General features: G+C 36.9%; 1 protein-coding gene across 2 annotated transcripts in view; it reads left to right on the top strand.

Annotated features, from left to right (window-relative positions):
• atp9b (ATPase phospholipid transporting 9B) overlaps positions 1-15,030 on the top strand; it is a 103,493-nt gene that overhangs the window by 12,091 nt on the left and 76,372 nt on the right. For both annotated transcript variants that reach the window (XM_061896984.1, XM_061896982.1), the window contains exons 3-7: positions 1,263-1,413; positions 3,913-4,026; positions 7,261-7,369; positions 14,393-14,451; positions 14,562-14,613. In XM_061896984.1, coding sequence (XP_061752968.1) covers positions 1,263-1,413; positions 3,913-4,026; positions 7,261-7,369; positions 14,393-14,451; positions 14,562-14,613 — 485 coding nt within the window. The remainder of the gene's footprint in view (positions 1-1,262; positions 1,414-3,912; positions 4,027-7,260; positions 7,370-14,392; positions 14,452-14,561; positions 14,614-15,030) is intronic.

Raw genomic sequence — 15,030 nt, 5'->3', positions numbered from 1 at the left:
TTCTGTATAATACACTGCATTGATGTTATTCACATGTGAATAAGGCTGTATAATAGACTGTATTTATGTTGTCACGTGAATAATGCTGTATAATAGACTATTGATGTTATTCACTTGTGACTAATTCTGTCTAATAGACTGTATTGATGTTATTCACATGTAAATAATGCTGTATGATAGACTGTATTTATGTAATTCACATGTGAATAATGCTGTATAATGGACTGTATTTATATTATTTACATGTGAATAATGCTGTATAATAGATTGTATTTGTTATTCACATGTGAATAATGCTGTATAATGGACTGTATTTATGTTATTCATGTGTAAATAAGGCTGTATAATAGACAGTATTTATGTTTATCACATGTGAAAAATGCTGTATAATAGACTGTATTTATATTATTCACATGTGAATAATGCTGTATAATAGACTGTATTTATGTTATTCACATGTGACTAATTCTGTATAATACACTGCATTGATGTTATTCACATGTGACTAATTCTGTATAATACACTGCATTGATGTTATTCACATGTGAATAAGGCTGTATAATAGACTGTATTTATGTTGTCACGTGAATAATGCTGTATAATAGACTATTGATGTTATTCACTTGTGACTAATTCTGTCTAATAGACTGTATTGATGTTATTCACATGTAAATAATGCTGTATGATAGACTGTATTTATGTAATTCACATGTGAATAATGCTGTATAATGGACTTTATTTATATTATTTACATGTGAATAATGCTGTATAATAGACTGTGTTTATGTTATTCACACGTGAATAATGCTGTATAATAGACTGTATTTATGTTATTCACGTGTAAATAAGGCTGTATAATAGACTGTATTTATGTTATCACACGTGAAAAATGCTGTATGATAGACTGTATTTATATTATTTACATGTTAATAATGCTGTATAAAACTGTATTTATTTTATTTCCATGTGAATATTGCTGTATAATAGACTGTATTTATATTATTCACATGTAAAAATACCCAAGTGTTTATTGTGAGCGAACTTTGGTGATGTATTTCCTCCAGGGGTCAATAAAGTACTTTCTATTCTAGTCTACATTTAAAAGGGTATACTTGCATTATTTTTCAGTGGTTAATTTGGTCTCGAAATAACAATATCGTGCATCGGCAATAATTGTGCCGGTCAATATATCCATCCAGTCAAATTTAGTTTTTGGCCATTCATGCCCAATCACGTTGTGCCGCTTGTCTTGTCGCACGCAGCTGCTGCCAGTTGCTCGCCCGCATGTGCCGGCGGAAGAAGGAGCTGAAGGCCCGCACCGTCTGGCTGGGCCGCCCGGAGAAATGCGAAGAGAAGTTCCCCAAGAACTCCATCCACAACCAGAAGTACAACGTCCTCACCTTTGTGCCCGGGGTGCGTTTCTATCTGCTCTTTTCTCACCTAGCCCACTTTTTTTCGTGACGTTTACGCACAAATTGTGCGTCAAGTGTCTCTTTCGCGTCAGTGTTACTTATTAGAAAAGGAATGTTGCCATAATTAGGAGGGTCACTCACTCCCCAAGCCGTAAAATGTCAAGTGCCTATTACAGACGTAGATATTCCCGCCAGCAGGGAACGCTTGAATTATTAAACACGCACAAATTGAGTTGAGCGGTGTGCGTTCTTACACCGCCACCTAAAGGTCAGGGGGTTCATTAAGACTTGCTGGCTATTGATCCGAGCGTCTCATTATTACAAGCATTATTCAAAAAGTGACCTTAGTTTAACGGAACGGTAAGGAGCCCATTAGCAGAAGCCCTTGGACGCGCGCTGAGGAATGGCGTCGGAAATTCCACCTGAAAGCCGCTCCCTCTCCCTTCCTCGGGATGGTCATGTGACTCCGCAGTTAGCCCGGCAATAATACGCCAGTCCTGCCGGGCACCGATTCACGTGAAGCCCTGCCGTACCTGAGTACATCACACTTGGCAATCACCCCAGCAGCACTGACAGCGGACTCTGCCAAACTACTTCTTGGTGAAAACCTTCCAACGTACGTAAACTAAGGCTACACTTCTTAGAAGAAAAAAAATAAAATAACTTTTTTTAAATTTTTAGACATCCGAAATTATTATTACTGCAACTTAGGTTGTTCAGCTCCAAGACCATCATTTGTGCTTTGAAATGCACAGCGCCTACTTATATGACCCAATTAAGATAACCTACCCTAGTCATGGTGCAAAACAAAACAATGCACACATGGTCACACATAACGCAACCTGCACACTGCATTTTGTGGATATTATATATAAACAAAAATATTTATGCACTTATCCATGTTTGGCGCACTTTAGCTGCTTGATATTTCTGATTGATTACAAAACTTTAAGGTCGTCGTGGAATTTAACTAGAACTTTCACGTACTGTTAATATAATTCATCTTTAAATGATGATATTCACTACCATTGTAATTGTTATATGGTATTGTGAATAAACTTGAAATATCCAATTGTTTTACTATCCATTTAAATAATATATGTGGCCCTGCGATGAGGTGGCGACTTGTCCAGGGTGTACGCCACCTTCCGCCCGATTGTAGCTGAGATAGGCACCAGCGACCCCAAAGGGGAATAAGCGGTAGAAAAATGGATGGATGGATAATATATGTGTATAGTGAAGTGAATTATATTTATATAGCACTTTTTCTCTAGTGACTCAAAGCGTTTTACGTAGTGAAACCCAATATCTAATTTTTACATTTAAACCAGTGTGGGTGGCACTAGGAGCAGGTGGGTAAAGTGTCTTGCCCAAGGACACGATGGCGGAAGCGGGGATCGAACCTGCAACCCTCAAATTACTGGCACGGCCGCTCTACCAACAAAGCTATACCGCCCCTTAATAGGCGTGCGTGCGTGTATATATACTGTGTATATATATATATATATATTTGTATGTGCATTTATGTATATGTATGTATGTATATTTATGTATATATATATATATATGTGTTTGTATATATATATATATATATATATATATATATATATATATATATATATATATATATATATATATGTGTGTGTACGTATATATATATATGTGTATATATATGTATGTATATATGTGTATATACGTATATACGTGTGCTGAAAATTGTAATTTTCCTGAAGGAACTCTCCTGACGGAATAAATAAAGTACTATCTAATCTAATCTAATCTAATATGTATGTATATATATATGTATGTATATATGTATATGTATGTATACATGAATGTGTATATATGTATATGTATGTATATATGTAGGTATTTATGTATAAATGTAGATATATGTAGATACTGTACATATACATACATTTACATGTATATACATATGTATGTATATATATATATACTATTGTATTTGTTATATGGTATTGTGTATATATATATATATATTTATATTATATATATATATATATATATATATATATATATAAATATATATGTATATATATATATATGTATATATATGTATATGTATATATATGTATATATATATGCACGAGGAATTAGGAATAATGACATCATACTGATAATAAAAACAGTATATTAGATAACGGTTTAAACAACAAAGCTCCAATGAGGCGAAAGTACCCATACTGTGCTCTCTGTGTGTTAGGATGAGCAAATCAAGCGCTCCTTGTTGTAAGTAAGCCTGTCCTAAACCTCCCTGAGCCCACCGGGGTCTCACAGGAAGACTTTTTGCGTGCTGTCGGCGCCAAACTGCCCGCAAACTTTTCACGAGGTGGGAAGAAAAAAGTTGCGCTTCACCACATCAAACCTTATAAGCCACCTGATGCCTCAGCATGTTTTAAAAAGCCCAATAGCATTATTCAAAACCTTAACGTCCACTGCTGAGGACGCCTGTTTCAAACTTTCTTTTTGTTCTCCACAGGTTCTCTACCAGCAGTTCAAGTTCTTCCTCAATCTCTACTTCCTGGTGGTGTCCTGCTCACAGTTTGTGCCGTCGCTCAAGATCGGATACTTGTACACCTACTGGGCGCCGCTGGTAAAGCCCAAGTCAACTTGATTTTTTTTACACCCTGGCTTTTGTCACTTTGGGAACTGATGCACTAATTATTAGTTCAATAGAGCATTCAGGAAAGATTTGACGAGAAAGAGTTGCAATGGTGACTCTAATAAGAAAAGATGACATGCAGGCTTTGAAGCTGTCATTTCTCCAAAAATAATAATGAATCAAAATCAATGTCATGAATTATTCACCCTTTGAAGGTTGCAATTACTTCACAACAATTATTTTGGGGGAAATATTGCAAATTCTGTCTGTTTTCATTGACAAAAAGGGTATTAAACAATACAAACAAAAAATATATATAATAAACATACTGTATGATCGACAGACAGATCTGAAGTCAATTTAGAGATTTATGGGTTGAAAGTTAGACAAATAAAAATATTGTATGATTTAATTTGAACAATTTTATGAGTTTTGGATCCCTGATTATTTTGGGGGGATTTTGTTTTGAATTGTCATTTTGAAAACAAAATTACAATTACTTCACATTAAATATTCCGCTTTAAAATAATTTTTGAGGAAAATATTGCATTAAAAAAAAACTGGAACAAAAAAACCTAGAAAAAATGTGTAGGTTTATTGCATATTTTGTGTGTTTGCCATTTCAAAAATTAAACAAAAAAAAAACTAATTAAATAGAGCAAAGGTTAATCTCGAGATTTAAGGGTTGAAAGTTTAAAACAAAAAAATGTTTTATTTATTTTTAACACTTTTATGATTGAGGGCCGTTTTAAATCCCTGAGAATTTTTTTTTTTTTTTGACTTATTGCTCAAAAAGTATTGATTTAAAATCAATGTTTGTATGAATTATTGACCTATTTAAGGCTACAATTACTTAACGTCAAATATTCCACTTGGAAATGTTTTTTGAGGAAAATATTGCATATTTTGTGTGTTTGCCGTTAAAAAAATTAAATAGATCAAAGGTTTTACTCGAGATTAGAGAGTTGAAAGTTTAAAAAAACAAAACGTTTGACTTATTTTTAACACTTTTGTGATTGGGGGCCCTTTTAAATCCTTGAGAATTTGTTTTTTTTAACCATTATTGGTCAAAAAATATTGAGTTAAAATCAATGTTTGTATGAATTACTGACCGATTTAAGTTTACAATTACTTGACGTCAAACATTCCACTTGGAAATCATTTTGAGGAAAATATTGCATATTTTGTGTGTCTGCCGCTAAAAAATTAAACAAAAAAATTATTAAATAGATCAAAGGTTTACCTCGAGATTTAAGGGTTGAAAGTTAAAAAACCCAACAATGTTTGACTTATATTTAACACTTTCATGATTGAGGGCCCTTTTAAATCCCTGAGAATCTGTTTTAAGTGTTATTGCTCAACAAATATTGAATTAAAATCAATATTTGTATGAATTATTGACCTATGTAAGGCTACAGTTTCTTAATGTCAAATATTCCACTTGGAAATCATTTTGAGGAAAATATTGAATATTTTGTGTGTTTGCCACTAAAAATAACGAAACAAAAACGAATTAAATAGATCAAAGGTTTATCTCGAGATTAAAGGGTTGAAAGATTAAAAAATAATGTTTGACTTATTTTTAACACTTTTATGATTTGGGGCCCTTTTAAATCCCTGAGAATTTGTTTTGTTAACTGTTATTGCTAAAAAAGTATTGAGTTAAATCAATGTTCTTATGAATTATTGACATATTTAAGGCTACAATTACTTAACGTTGAATTTTGCATTTGCAAATAATTTTCAGGAAAATATTGCATATTTTGTGTGTTTGCCATTAAAAAAAGTGAAACAAAAAAACCTAAAAAAAAAAAATATGTAATAGATCAAAGGTTTATCGCAAGTTAAAAAAAAGTTACTTTTTTTTAACACTTTTATGATTGGGAGCCCTTTTAAATCCATGAGAGAGTTTGTTGTTTTAAAGTGTTATTGCTCCAAAAATATTGAGTTAAAATCAATGTTGTTATGAATTATTGCCTTATACAAGCCTCCAATTACTTTTACATCAAATATTCCACTTTAAAATATTTTTTGAGGAAAATATTGCATATTTTGTGTCTTTGCCATTAAAAAAATGAAACAAAAAAACCTACAAAAAAAGTCATTTAAGGGTTGAAAGTTAAAAAAAACAAAAAAAAACGTTTGACTTATTTTTTTTTTTACACTTTTGTCATTGGGCGCGCGCCCTTTTAAATCTCTGAGAATTATTGTTTTTAACTGTTATATTGCTAAAAAAAATATTGAGTTAAAATCAATGTTTATATGAATTGTTGACCTATTTAAGGCTACAATTACTTCACACCAAATATTCCACTTTTAAAAAATGTTTAGGGTAAATATTGCATATTTTTTGTGTTTGCCATTAAAAAAATTAAACAAAAAAATTTAAAAGATAAAGATTTATCTCGAGATTTAAGGGTTGAAAGTAAAAAAAAAAAATGTTTGACTTATTAATAACACTTTAATGATTGGGGGCTCTTTTAACTCCCTGAGAATTTTTTTTTATAACGTGATTGCTCAAAAAATATGAAGTAAAAATCAATGTTGTTATGAATTATTGAGCTATTTAAGGCTACAATTACTTCACATTAAATATTCCACTTTAAAATATTTTTGGGGTAAATATTGCATATTTTGTGTGTTTGCCAATAAAAACACTTTTGCAAGATTGATTTAAGGGTTGAAAATACTTTTTTTTTTAAATGTATAACTTATTTTAAACACTTTTATGACTGGGGGCCCTTTTAAATCCATAAGATTTTTTTTAATGGTTTTTGCTCAAATAATATTAATGTTTATATTGTGTTATGAATATTTAAGAATACAATAACTTCACATCAAATATTTCACTTTAAAACATTTTTGGGGGTAAATAATGCATATTTTGTCTGTTAGCTATAAAAAAAAAATGGATTAATTTTTTTTTTTTTTTAATAAAAAGGGCATGAAACACAAAACTTTCCTCGAGATTTAAGCATTGAAATAAAAATAGATAATACTATATGACTTATTTTTAACATTTTTATGACTGAAACCCTTCCCATGCCAAACTTGTGGGGAGCCTTAAAGGTTAAAAAAAATCTTTAGAAGATGGATTGGTTTTTAAAATGAAAATGATCAAAAGTAGACAAGGTTTAGATTTTTGTAACAATTTCAAGAGTCCAGTTGCGAGCGATTCAATTCCCGTTTTGAGTGTGAAACCCCTCGTGTCTGGCTCCTTTTCAGGGCTTCGTGCTGGCCGTCACCATGGTGCGCGAGGCCGTGGACGAGGTGCGACGCCACCGGCGGGACAAAGAAATGAACTCGCAGCTCTACAGCAAGCTGACGCTGCGTGGTGAGTGACGGGTGTGGGGGGGTGGGGTGACTGTTTGCTGACATTATAACGGATACTCCCCGGTTTAATCGAGCCCTCCCCCGTGCAATTACCAGCCCGCTCTTGTAACACAAGTCCTACCTCTCGCCGTAATTGCATCGATTTTTACCTCTCTGAGACGGCGTGAGCTAAGATCGCCCGCCTCAATCCCCCCGTGTGGTATCTCTGCACCATCACACCTTTTAGGCCGGGCGCTCAAGACTTTCCAGGGGATATTGAAGCGATAAACACCAGACCGATTGTTGTCGTCGGCTCATGACAACAGACGTCATCGGGCTTTCTAAGAGCCCGTGTCCTTTCCAGAGGCCACAGATCGACTCAAATATGCCATTTTTTGGGGAGAATAGCCAGGACGTGGGCAAGCCACTGGTAAACCGCGGAGAAAAAACTGAAATGCTAACGTTGGCATGCCGACAGTTAGAATGCGACAAGTGCAAAATGACACGATTTGGAGCTAGAATGCTAACAGTTAGCATGTGTAAAGTACCAAGTTATATGACTCTGAGATGTACGGCGTCAAAATAGGCCAAAAAAGCTAATGCTCGCATGCTAATGCTAACATTGACGTATACTAACCGTAGACGTCAAATACCAAAATTATAGAACTCGATTTGGAGACTTATGAATGTGAAATTAGCTTAAAAAAACGCTAGCATGCTAACAGTTAACATGTGTGAAGTACAAAGTTATATGACTCTGAGGTGTACGGCGGCAAAATGGGCCGAAGAAGCTAATGCTCGCATGCTAATGTTAATATTGACATATACTAACCGTAGACGTCAAATACCAAAATTATAGAACTCGATTTGGAGACTTATGAATGTGAAATTAGCTTAAAAAAACGCTAGCATGCTAACAATTAACATGAGTGAAGTACAAAGTTATATGAGTCTGAGGTGTACGGCGTCAAAATAGGCCAAAAAAGTTAATGCTTGCATGCTAATGCTAACATTGACATATACTAACCGTAGACGTCAAATACCAAACTTATAGAACTCGATTTGGAGACTTATGAATGTGAAATTAGCTTAAAAAAACGCTAGCATGCTAACAGTTAACATGAGTGAAGTACAAAGTTATATGAGTCTGAGGTGTACGGCGGCAAAATGGGCTGAAAAAGCTAATGCTTTCATGCTAATGCTAACATTGACATATACTAACCGTAGACGTCGAATACCAAAATTATAGAACTCGATTTGGAGACTTATGAATGTGAAATTAGCTTAAAAAAACGCTAGCATGCTAACAGTTAACATGTGTGAAGTACCAAGCTATATGACTCTGAGGTGTACGGCGGCAAAATGGGCCGAAGAAGCTAATGCTCGCATGCTAATGTTAACATCGACGTCAAATGCCAAGTTATAGGACTCTAGGGTAAATTTTTTAAATTTTTTAAAAGCTAGCATGCTAACAGATAGCATGTATGAAGTACCAAGTTACATGACTGAGGTGCACTGCGGCAAAATGGGTAAAAGAAGCTAATGCTGGCATGCTAATGTTAACATCGACATATACTAACCGTAGACGCAAATACCAAGTTATAGTACTTTGGGGTAAAAAGTGGCGAAATTTGTAAAAAAAAATAAATAAAAAAAAAGTTAGCATGTGTAAAGCACCAAGTTATATGACTCTGGGCCACAAAAGCTAATGCTCGCATGCTAATGTCAGCATGTCACAATTGACATATACTCACCGTAAACGTCAAATACCAAGTTACATTACTTTGAGGTGAACGGTATCAAAATAGTCCTATAACTTGGTATAGGACATGTGCTGAGGTGTACGCCGGCGACATGGGCTCCAAAAGTTAAAATGCGACAAGTGCAAAATGACACGATTTGGAGACTTATGAATGTAAAATTAGCTAGAATGCTAACAGTTAGCATGTGTAAAGTACCAAGTTGTATGACTCTGAGATGTACGGCGTCAAAATAGGCCAAAAAAGCTAATGCTTGCATGCTAATGCTAACATTGACATATACTAACCGTAGACGTCAAATACCAAAATTATAGAACTCGATTTGGAGACTTATGAATGTAAAATTAGCTTGAAAAAACGCTAGCATGCTAGCAGTTAAGATGTGTGAAGTACCAAGTTACATGACTGAGGTGCACCGCGGCAAAATGGGTAAAAGAAGCTAATGCTGGCATGCTAATGTTAACATCGACATATACTAACCGTAGACGCAAATACCAAGTTATAGTACTTTGGGGTAAAAAGTGGCGAAATTTGTAAAAAAAAAAAAAAAAAAAAAAAAAAAAAAAAAAAAAAGGCTAGCATGCAAACAGTTAGCATGTGTAAAGCCCCAAGTTATATGACTCTGGGCCACAAAAGTTAATGCTCGCATGCTAATGTCAGCATGTCACAATTGACATGTACTCACCGTAAACGTCAAATACCAAGTTACATTACTTTGAGGTGAACGGTATCAAAATAGTCCTATAACTTGGTATAGGACATGTGCTGAGGTGTACGCTGGCGACATGGGCTCCAAAAGTTAAAATGCGACAAGTGCAAAATGACACGATTTGGAGACTTATGAATGTAAAATTAACTAGAATGCTAACAGTTCGCATGTGTAAAGTACCAAGTTGTATGACTCTGAGATGTACGGCGTCAAAATAGGCCAAAAAAGTTAATGCTCGCATGCTAATGCTAACATTGACATATACTAACCGTAGACGTCAAATACCAAAATTATAGAACTCGATTTGGAGACTTATGAATGTAAAATTAGCTTGAAAAAACGCTAGCATGCTAGCAGTTAAGATGTGTGAAGTACCAAGTTATATGACTCTGAGGTGTACGGCGGCAAAATGGGCCGAAGATGCTAATGCTCGCATGCTAATGTTAACATCGACGTCAAATACCAAGTTATAGGACTCTAGGTTGAACACTAGCAAAATTTGTAAAAAAAAAAAAAAATGTTTAAAGCTAGCATGCTAACAGATAGCATGTATGAAGTACCAAGTTACATGACTCTGAGGTGCACCGCGGCAAAATGGGCAAAAAAAGCTAATGCTGGCATGCTAATGTTAACATCGACATATACTAACCGTAGATGCAAATACCAAGTTATAGTACTTTGGGGTAAAGAGTGGCGAAATTTGTAAAAAAAAAATAAATAAAAAAAAAAAGCTAGCATGCAAACAGCATGTGTAAAGCACCAAGTTATATGACTCTGGGCCACAAAAGCTAATGCTCGCATGCTAATGTAAGCATGTCACAATTGACATATACTCACCGTAAACGTCAAATACCAAGTTACATTACTTTGAGGTGAACGGTATCAAAATAGTCCTATAACTTGGTATAGGACATGTGCTGAGGTGTACGCCGGCGACATGGGCTCCAAAAGTTAAAATGCGACAAGTGCAAAATGACACGATTTGGAGACTTATGAATGTAAAATTAGCTAGAATGCTAACAGTTAGCATGTGTAAAGTACCAAGTTATATGACTCTGAGGTGCACCGCGGCAAAATGGGCAAAAAAAGCTAATGCTGGCATGCTAATGCTAACATTGACATATACTAACCGTAGACGTCAAATACCAAAATTGTAGAACTCGATTTGGAGACTTATGAATGTAAAATTAGCTTGAAAAAACGCTAGCATGCTAGCAGTTAACATTTGTGAAGTACCAAGTTATATGACTCTGAGGTGTACGGCGGCAAAATGGGCCGAAAAAGCTAATGCTCGCATGCTAATGTTAACATCGACGTCAAATGCCAAGTTATAGGACTCTAAGGTAAACAATGGCAAAATTTGTAAAAAAAAAATGTTTTTAAAAGCTAGCATGCTAACAGATAGCATGTATGAAGTACCAAGTTACATGACTCTGAGGTGCACCGCGGCAAAATGGGCAAAAAAAGCTAATGCTGGCATGCTATGATGCTAATGTTAACATCAACATATACTAACCGTAGACGCAAATACCAAGTTATAGTACTTTGGGGTAAAAAGTGGCGAAATTTGTAAAAATTTTTATTTTCTTTTTTAAAGCTAGCATGCAAACAGTTAGCATGTGTAAAGCACCAAGTTATATGACTCTGGGCCACAAAAGCTAATGCTCGCATGCTAATGTCAGCATGTGAAGTGAAGTGAAGTGAAATATATTCATATAGCGCTTTTCTCTAGTGACTCAAAGCGCCTTACATAGTGAAACCCAATATCAGAGTTACATTTAAACCAGTGTGGGTGGCACTGGGAGCAGGTGGGTAAAGTGTCTTGCCCAAGGACACAACGGCAGTGACTAGGATGGCGGAAGCGGGAATCGAACCTGCAACCCTCAAATTGCAGGCACGGCCGCTCTACCAACCGAGACGTCAAATACCAAAATTGTAGAACTCGATTTGGAGACTTATGAATGTAAAATTAGCTTGAAAAAACGCTAGCATGCTAGCAGTTAACATTTGTGAAGTACCAAGTTATATGACTCTGAGGTGTACGGCGGCAAAATGGGCCGAAAAAGCTAATGCTCGCATGCTAATGTTAACATCGACGTCAAATACCAAGTTATAGGACTCTAGGGTAAACACTGGCAAAATTTGTAAAAAAAAATTTTTTTTTTAAAGCTAGCATGCTAACAGATAGCATGTATGAAGTACCAAGTTACATGACTGAGGTGCACCGCGGCAAAATGGGTAAAAGAAGCTAATGCTGGCATGCTAATGTTAACATCGACATATACTAACCATAGACGCAAATACCAAGTTATAGTACTTTGGGGTAAAAAGTGGCGAAATTTGTAAAAAAAAAAAAAAAGCTAGCCTGCAAACAGTTAGCATGTGTAAAGCACCAAGTTATATGACTCTGGGCCACAAAAGCTAATACTCGCATGCTAATGTCAGCATGTCACAATTGACATATACTCACCGTAAACGTCAACTACCAAGTTACATTACTCTGAGGTGAACGGTATCAAAATAGTCCTATAACTTGGTATAGGACATGTGCTGAGGTGTACGCCGGCAAAATGGGCTCTAAAAGTGTAGCTCGCCCAAAGCTGACGAAATGTAACGTTCGGGTCGCATTGCGAAAAAAAAACCAGAACAGATTCCAATGGGATTCAGGATTACCTAAAATCCGGTGCCAAAAGATCGGATTTGAAGCACTTTGGAGAGTTTGGACCGGCAACAAAATCAGATCTGTGTCGATTGGGTTTGCAGCGTAAACAGGGCCGAATCCGATTAGTGGACTGATGGTTAAGTCCAGGGGTCTCAAACACGCGGTCCGCGAGACGTTATTTTGCGGCCCGCACCTTGATGTGAAAATATAAAGTTAGTGCGGCCCGCAAGTTTTGCATGAATGGCGCTTTACAGTGTCATACTTTTATACTCTCGATTTTTCCGGGAGACTCCCTATGTTAGTGTCCCTCCAGAGGTAATCATTCTCTCGAATTTCACCTTAACAACAATATTAAGAGGGCACCGTGGAGGCACTACCTTAAGCGTCCTCTTCAACCTGTGCAAACCGCATGCCAGCCCAGCCATATCTTGTAGTTAGTATTGACAAACGCAGTTAGCGACTGCAAGACGTACTTGGTCAACAGCCACACAGGTCACACTGAGGGTGGCCGTATAAACAACGCCAACACTGTTACAAATATGCGCCACACTGTGAACCCACACCAAACAAGAATGACAAACCCATTTCGGGAGAACATCCGCACCGTAACACAACATAAACACAACAGAACAAATACCCAGAATCCCATGCAGCCCTAACTCTTCCGGGCTACAATATTCCTCCCCAAACCCGCCCCCTATTTTAGCCCGGAAGAGTTAGGGCTGCATGGGATTCTGGGTATTTGTTCTCTTGTGTTTTGGATGTTCTCCCAAAATGTGTTTGTCATTCTTGTTTGGTGTGGGTTCACAGTGTGGCACATGTTAGTAACAGTGATAAAGTTGTTTATACGGCCACCCTCAGTGTGACCTGCATGGCTGTTGACCAAGTATGCCTTTGCAGTCACTTCAGTGAGTCTGCAGAAGCCTCATACAACGTGCGACTGGTCCGCCACACTGTTTGTATAGTGGAAAAGCGGACGAGACTATTGTTGTCCGGGTGAAAACCGGGGGAATGATCGATAATCGGGTGTCTCCCGGATACATCGCGAGAGTCAGCAAGTATGTTGCTAAGGCGGGAAAGCCATTCGAAGAAGGTGAATTTATTTAAAAGTGAATTTTTTTAAGAAACGTTTTCTCGCGGCCCAGCCTCACCCAGTTTCTGCATCCAGTGACCCCCAGGTAAATTGTGAATTATATTTATATAGCGCTTTTCTCTAGTGACTCAAAGCGCTTTACATAGTGAAACCCAATATCTAAGTTACATTTAAACCAGTGTGGGTGGCACTGGGAGCAGGTGGGTAAAGTGCCTTGCCCAAGGACACAACAGCGGTGACTAGAATGGCGGAAGCGGGAATCGAACCTGCAACCCTCAAGTTGCTGGCACGGCCACTCTACCAACCGAGCTATGCCGCCAAATTGAGTTTGATTGATTGATTGATTGATTGATTGATTGATTGATTGATTGATAGATAGATAGATAGATAGATAGATAGATAGATAGATAGATAGATAGATAGATAGATAGATAGATAGATAGATAGATAGATAGATAGATAGATAGATAGATAGATATGTCTTGATTGGATTATCCAGAGAATAGTGCTCGATACCGTGGTAGAGCGCAATATGTAGGTGTGGGAAAAAATCACAAGACTACTTCATCTCTACAGAACTGTTTCATGAGGGGTTCCCTCAATCATCAGGAGATTTTTTTATTTATTTATTTTTTTTAGATAGATAGATAGATACTTTTAATAGTAGATTGCACAGTTCAGTACATGTTCCGTACAACTGACCACTAAATGGTAACACCCGAATAAGTTTTTCAACTTGTTTAAGTCGGGGTCCACGTTAATCAATTCAGACCCCTGGTTAAGATAATCGATGACTATGAAGTCCTTGTTTTCTCCGGCAGGTAAAATCCAGGTGAAGAGCTCGGACATACAAGTCGGAGACCTGATTATCGTGGAGAAGGTGAGCCATCCTCACCCTCTGCTGACTTTGTTCAATTATTCAGCAAGATTGGAATGTTTTTAGTGACTGCACTCAAAAACCCCAAACTGTTTTTTTTTTTTTTTTTGTAGAACCAAAGGATTCCCGCAGACATGATATTCATGAGGACGTCTGAGAAAAACGGTGAGCGTTGACCCGGCGCGCCGGCTTGAAATCCGACCAAATGCAGAGTTCCGCCCCGCCGTAACGCGGAGATAAGCGCGGGAGACGGAACAAACGCGAACAGGATCCGTTGTGCCGGTCGGACCAGGCCAGCCTGCGCTTGATTTGATTCACATCAAGTCGTCGGGGGCGACGGACGAAGCAAATTGTAATTCATCAATGAGGGGAAGTGCTCGTGGTGGCCATTAATCTCAGCGGGGGACTTGTTGACGTCTTCATGCCTTGGACACACATAGGCACATATTTGTCTTCCACACTGCCGAGAAGCATCAATCATCCACTCCGGGTTAATGTTTCCCATCATACTTAACCCCGCCCTCCCTGTCAAATACCGGCCGGCGTCCATCAGTTTTGTGTACAATATGGAGTACCATCCCT

This window comes from Nerophis ophidion, linkage group LG04 (genome assembly GCF_033978795.1).
Source record: "Nerophis ophidion isolate RoL-2023_Sa linkage group LG04, RoL_Noph_v1.0, whole genome shotgun sequence".
NCBI classification, from domain to species: Eukaryota; Metazoa; Chordata; class Actinopteri; order Syngnathiformes; family Syngnathidae; genus Nerophis; species Nerophis ophidion.
This window is presented reverse-complemented; position numbering and strand designations above follow the sequence as displayed.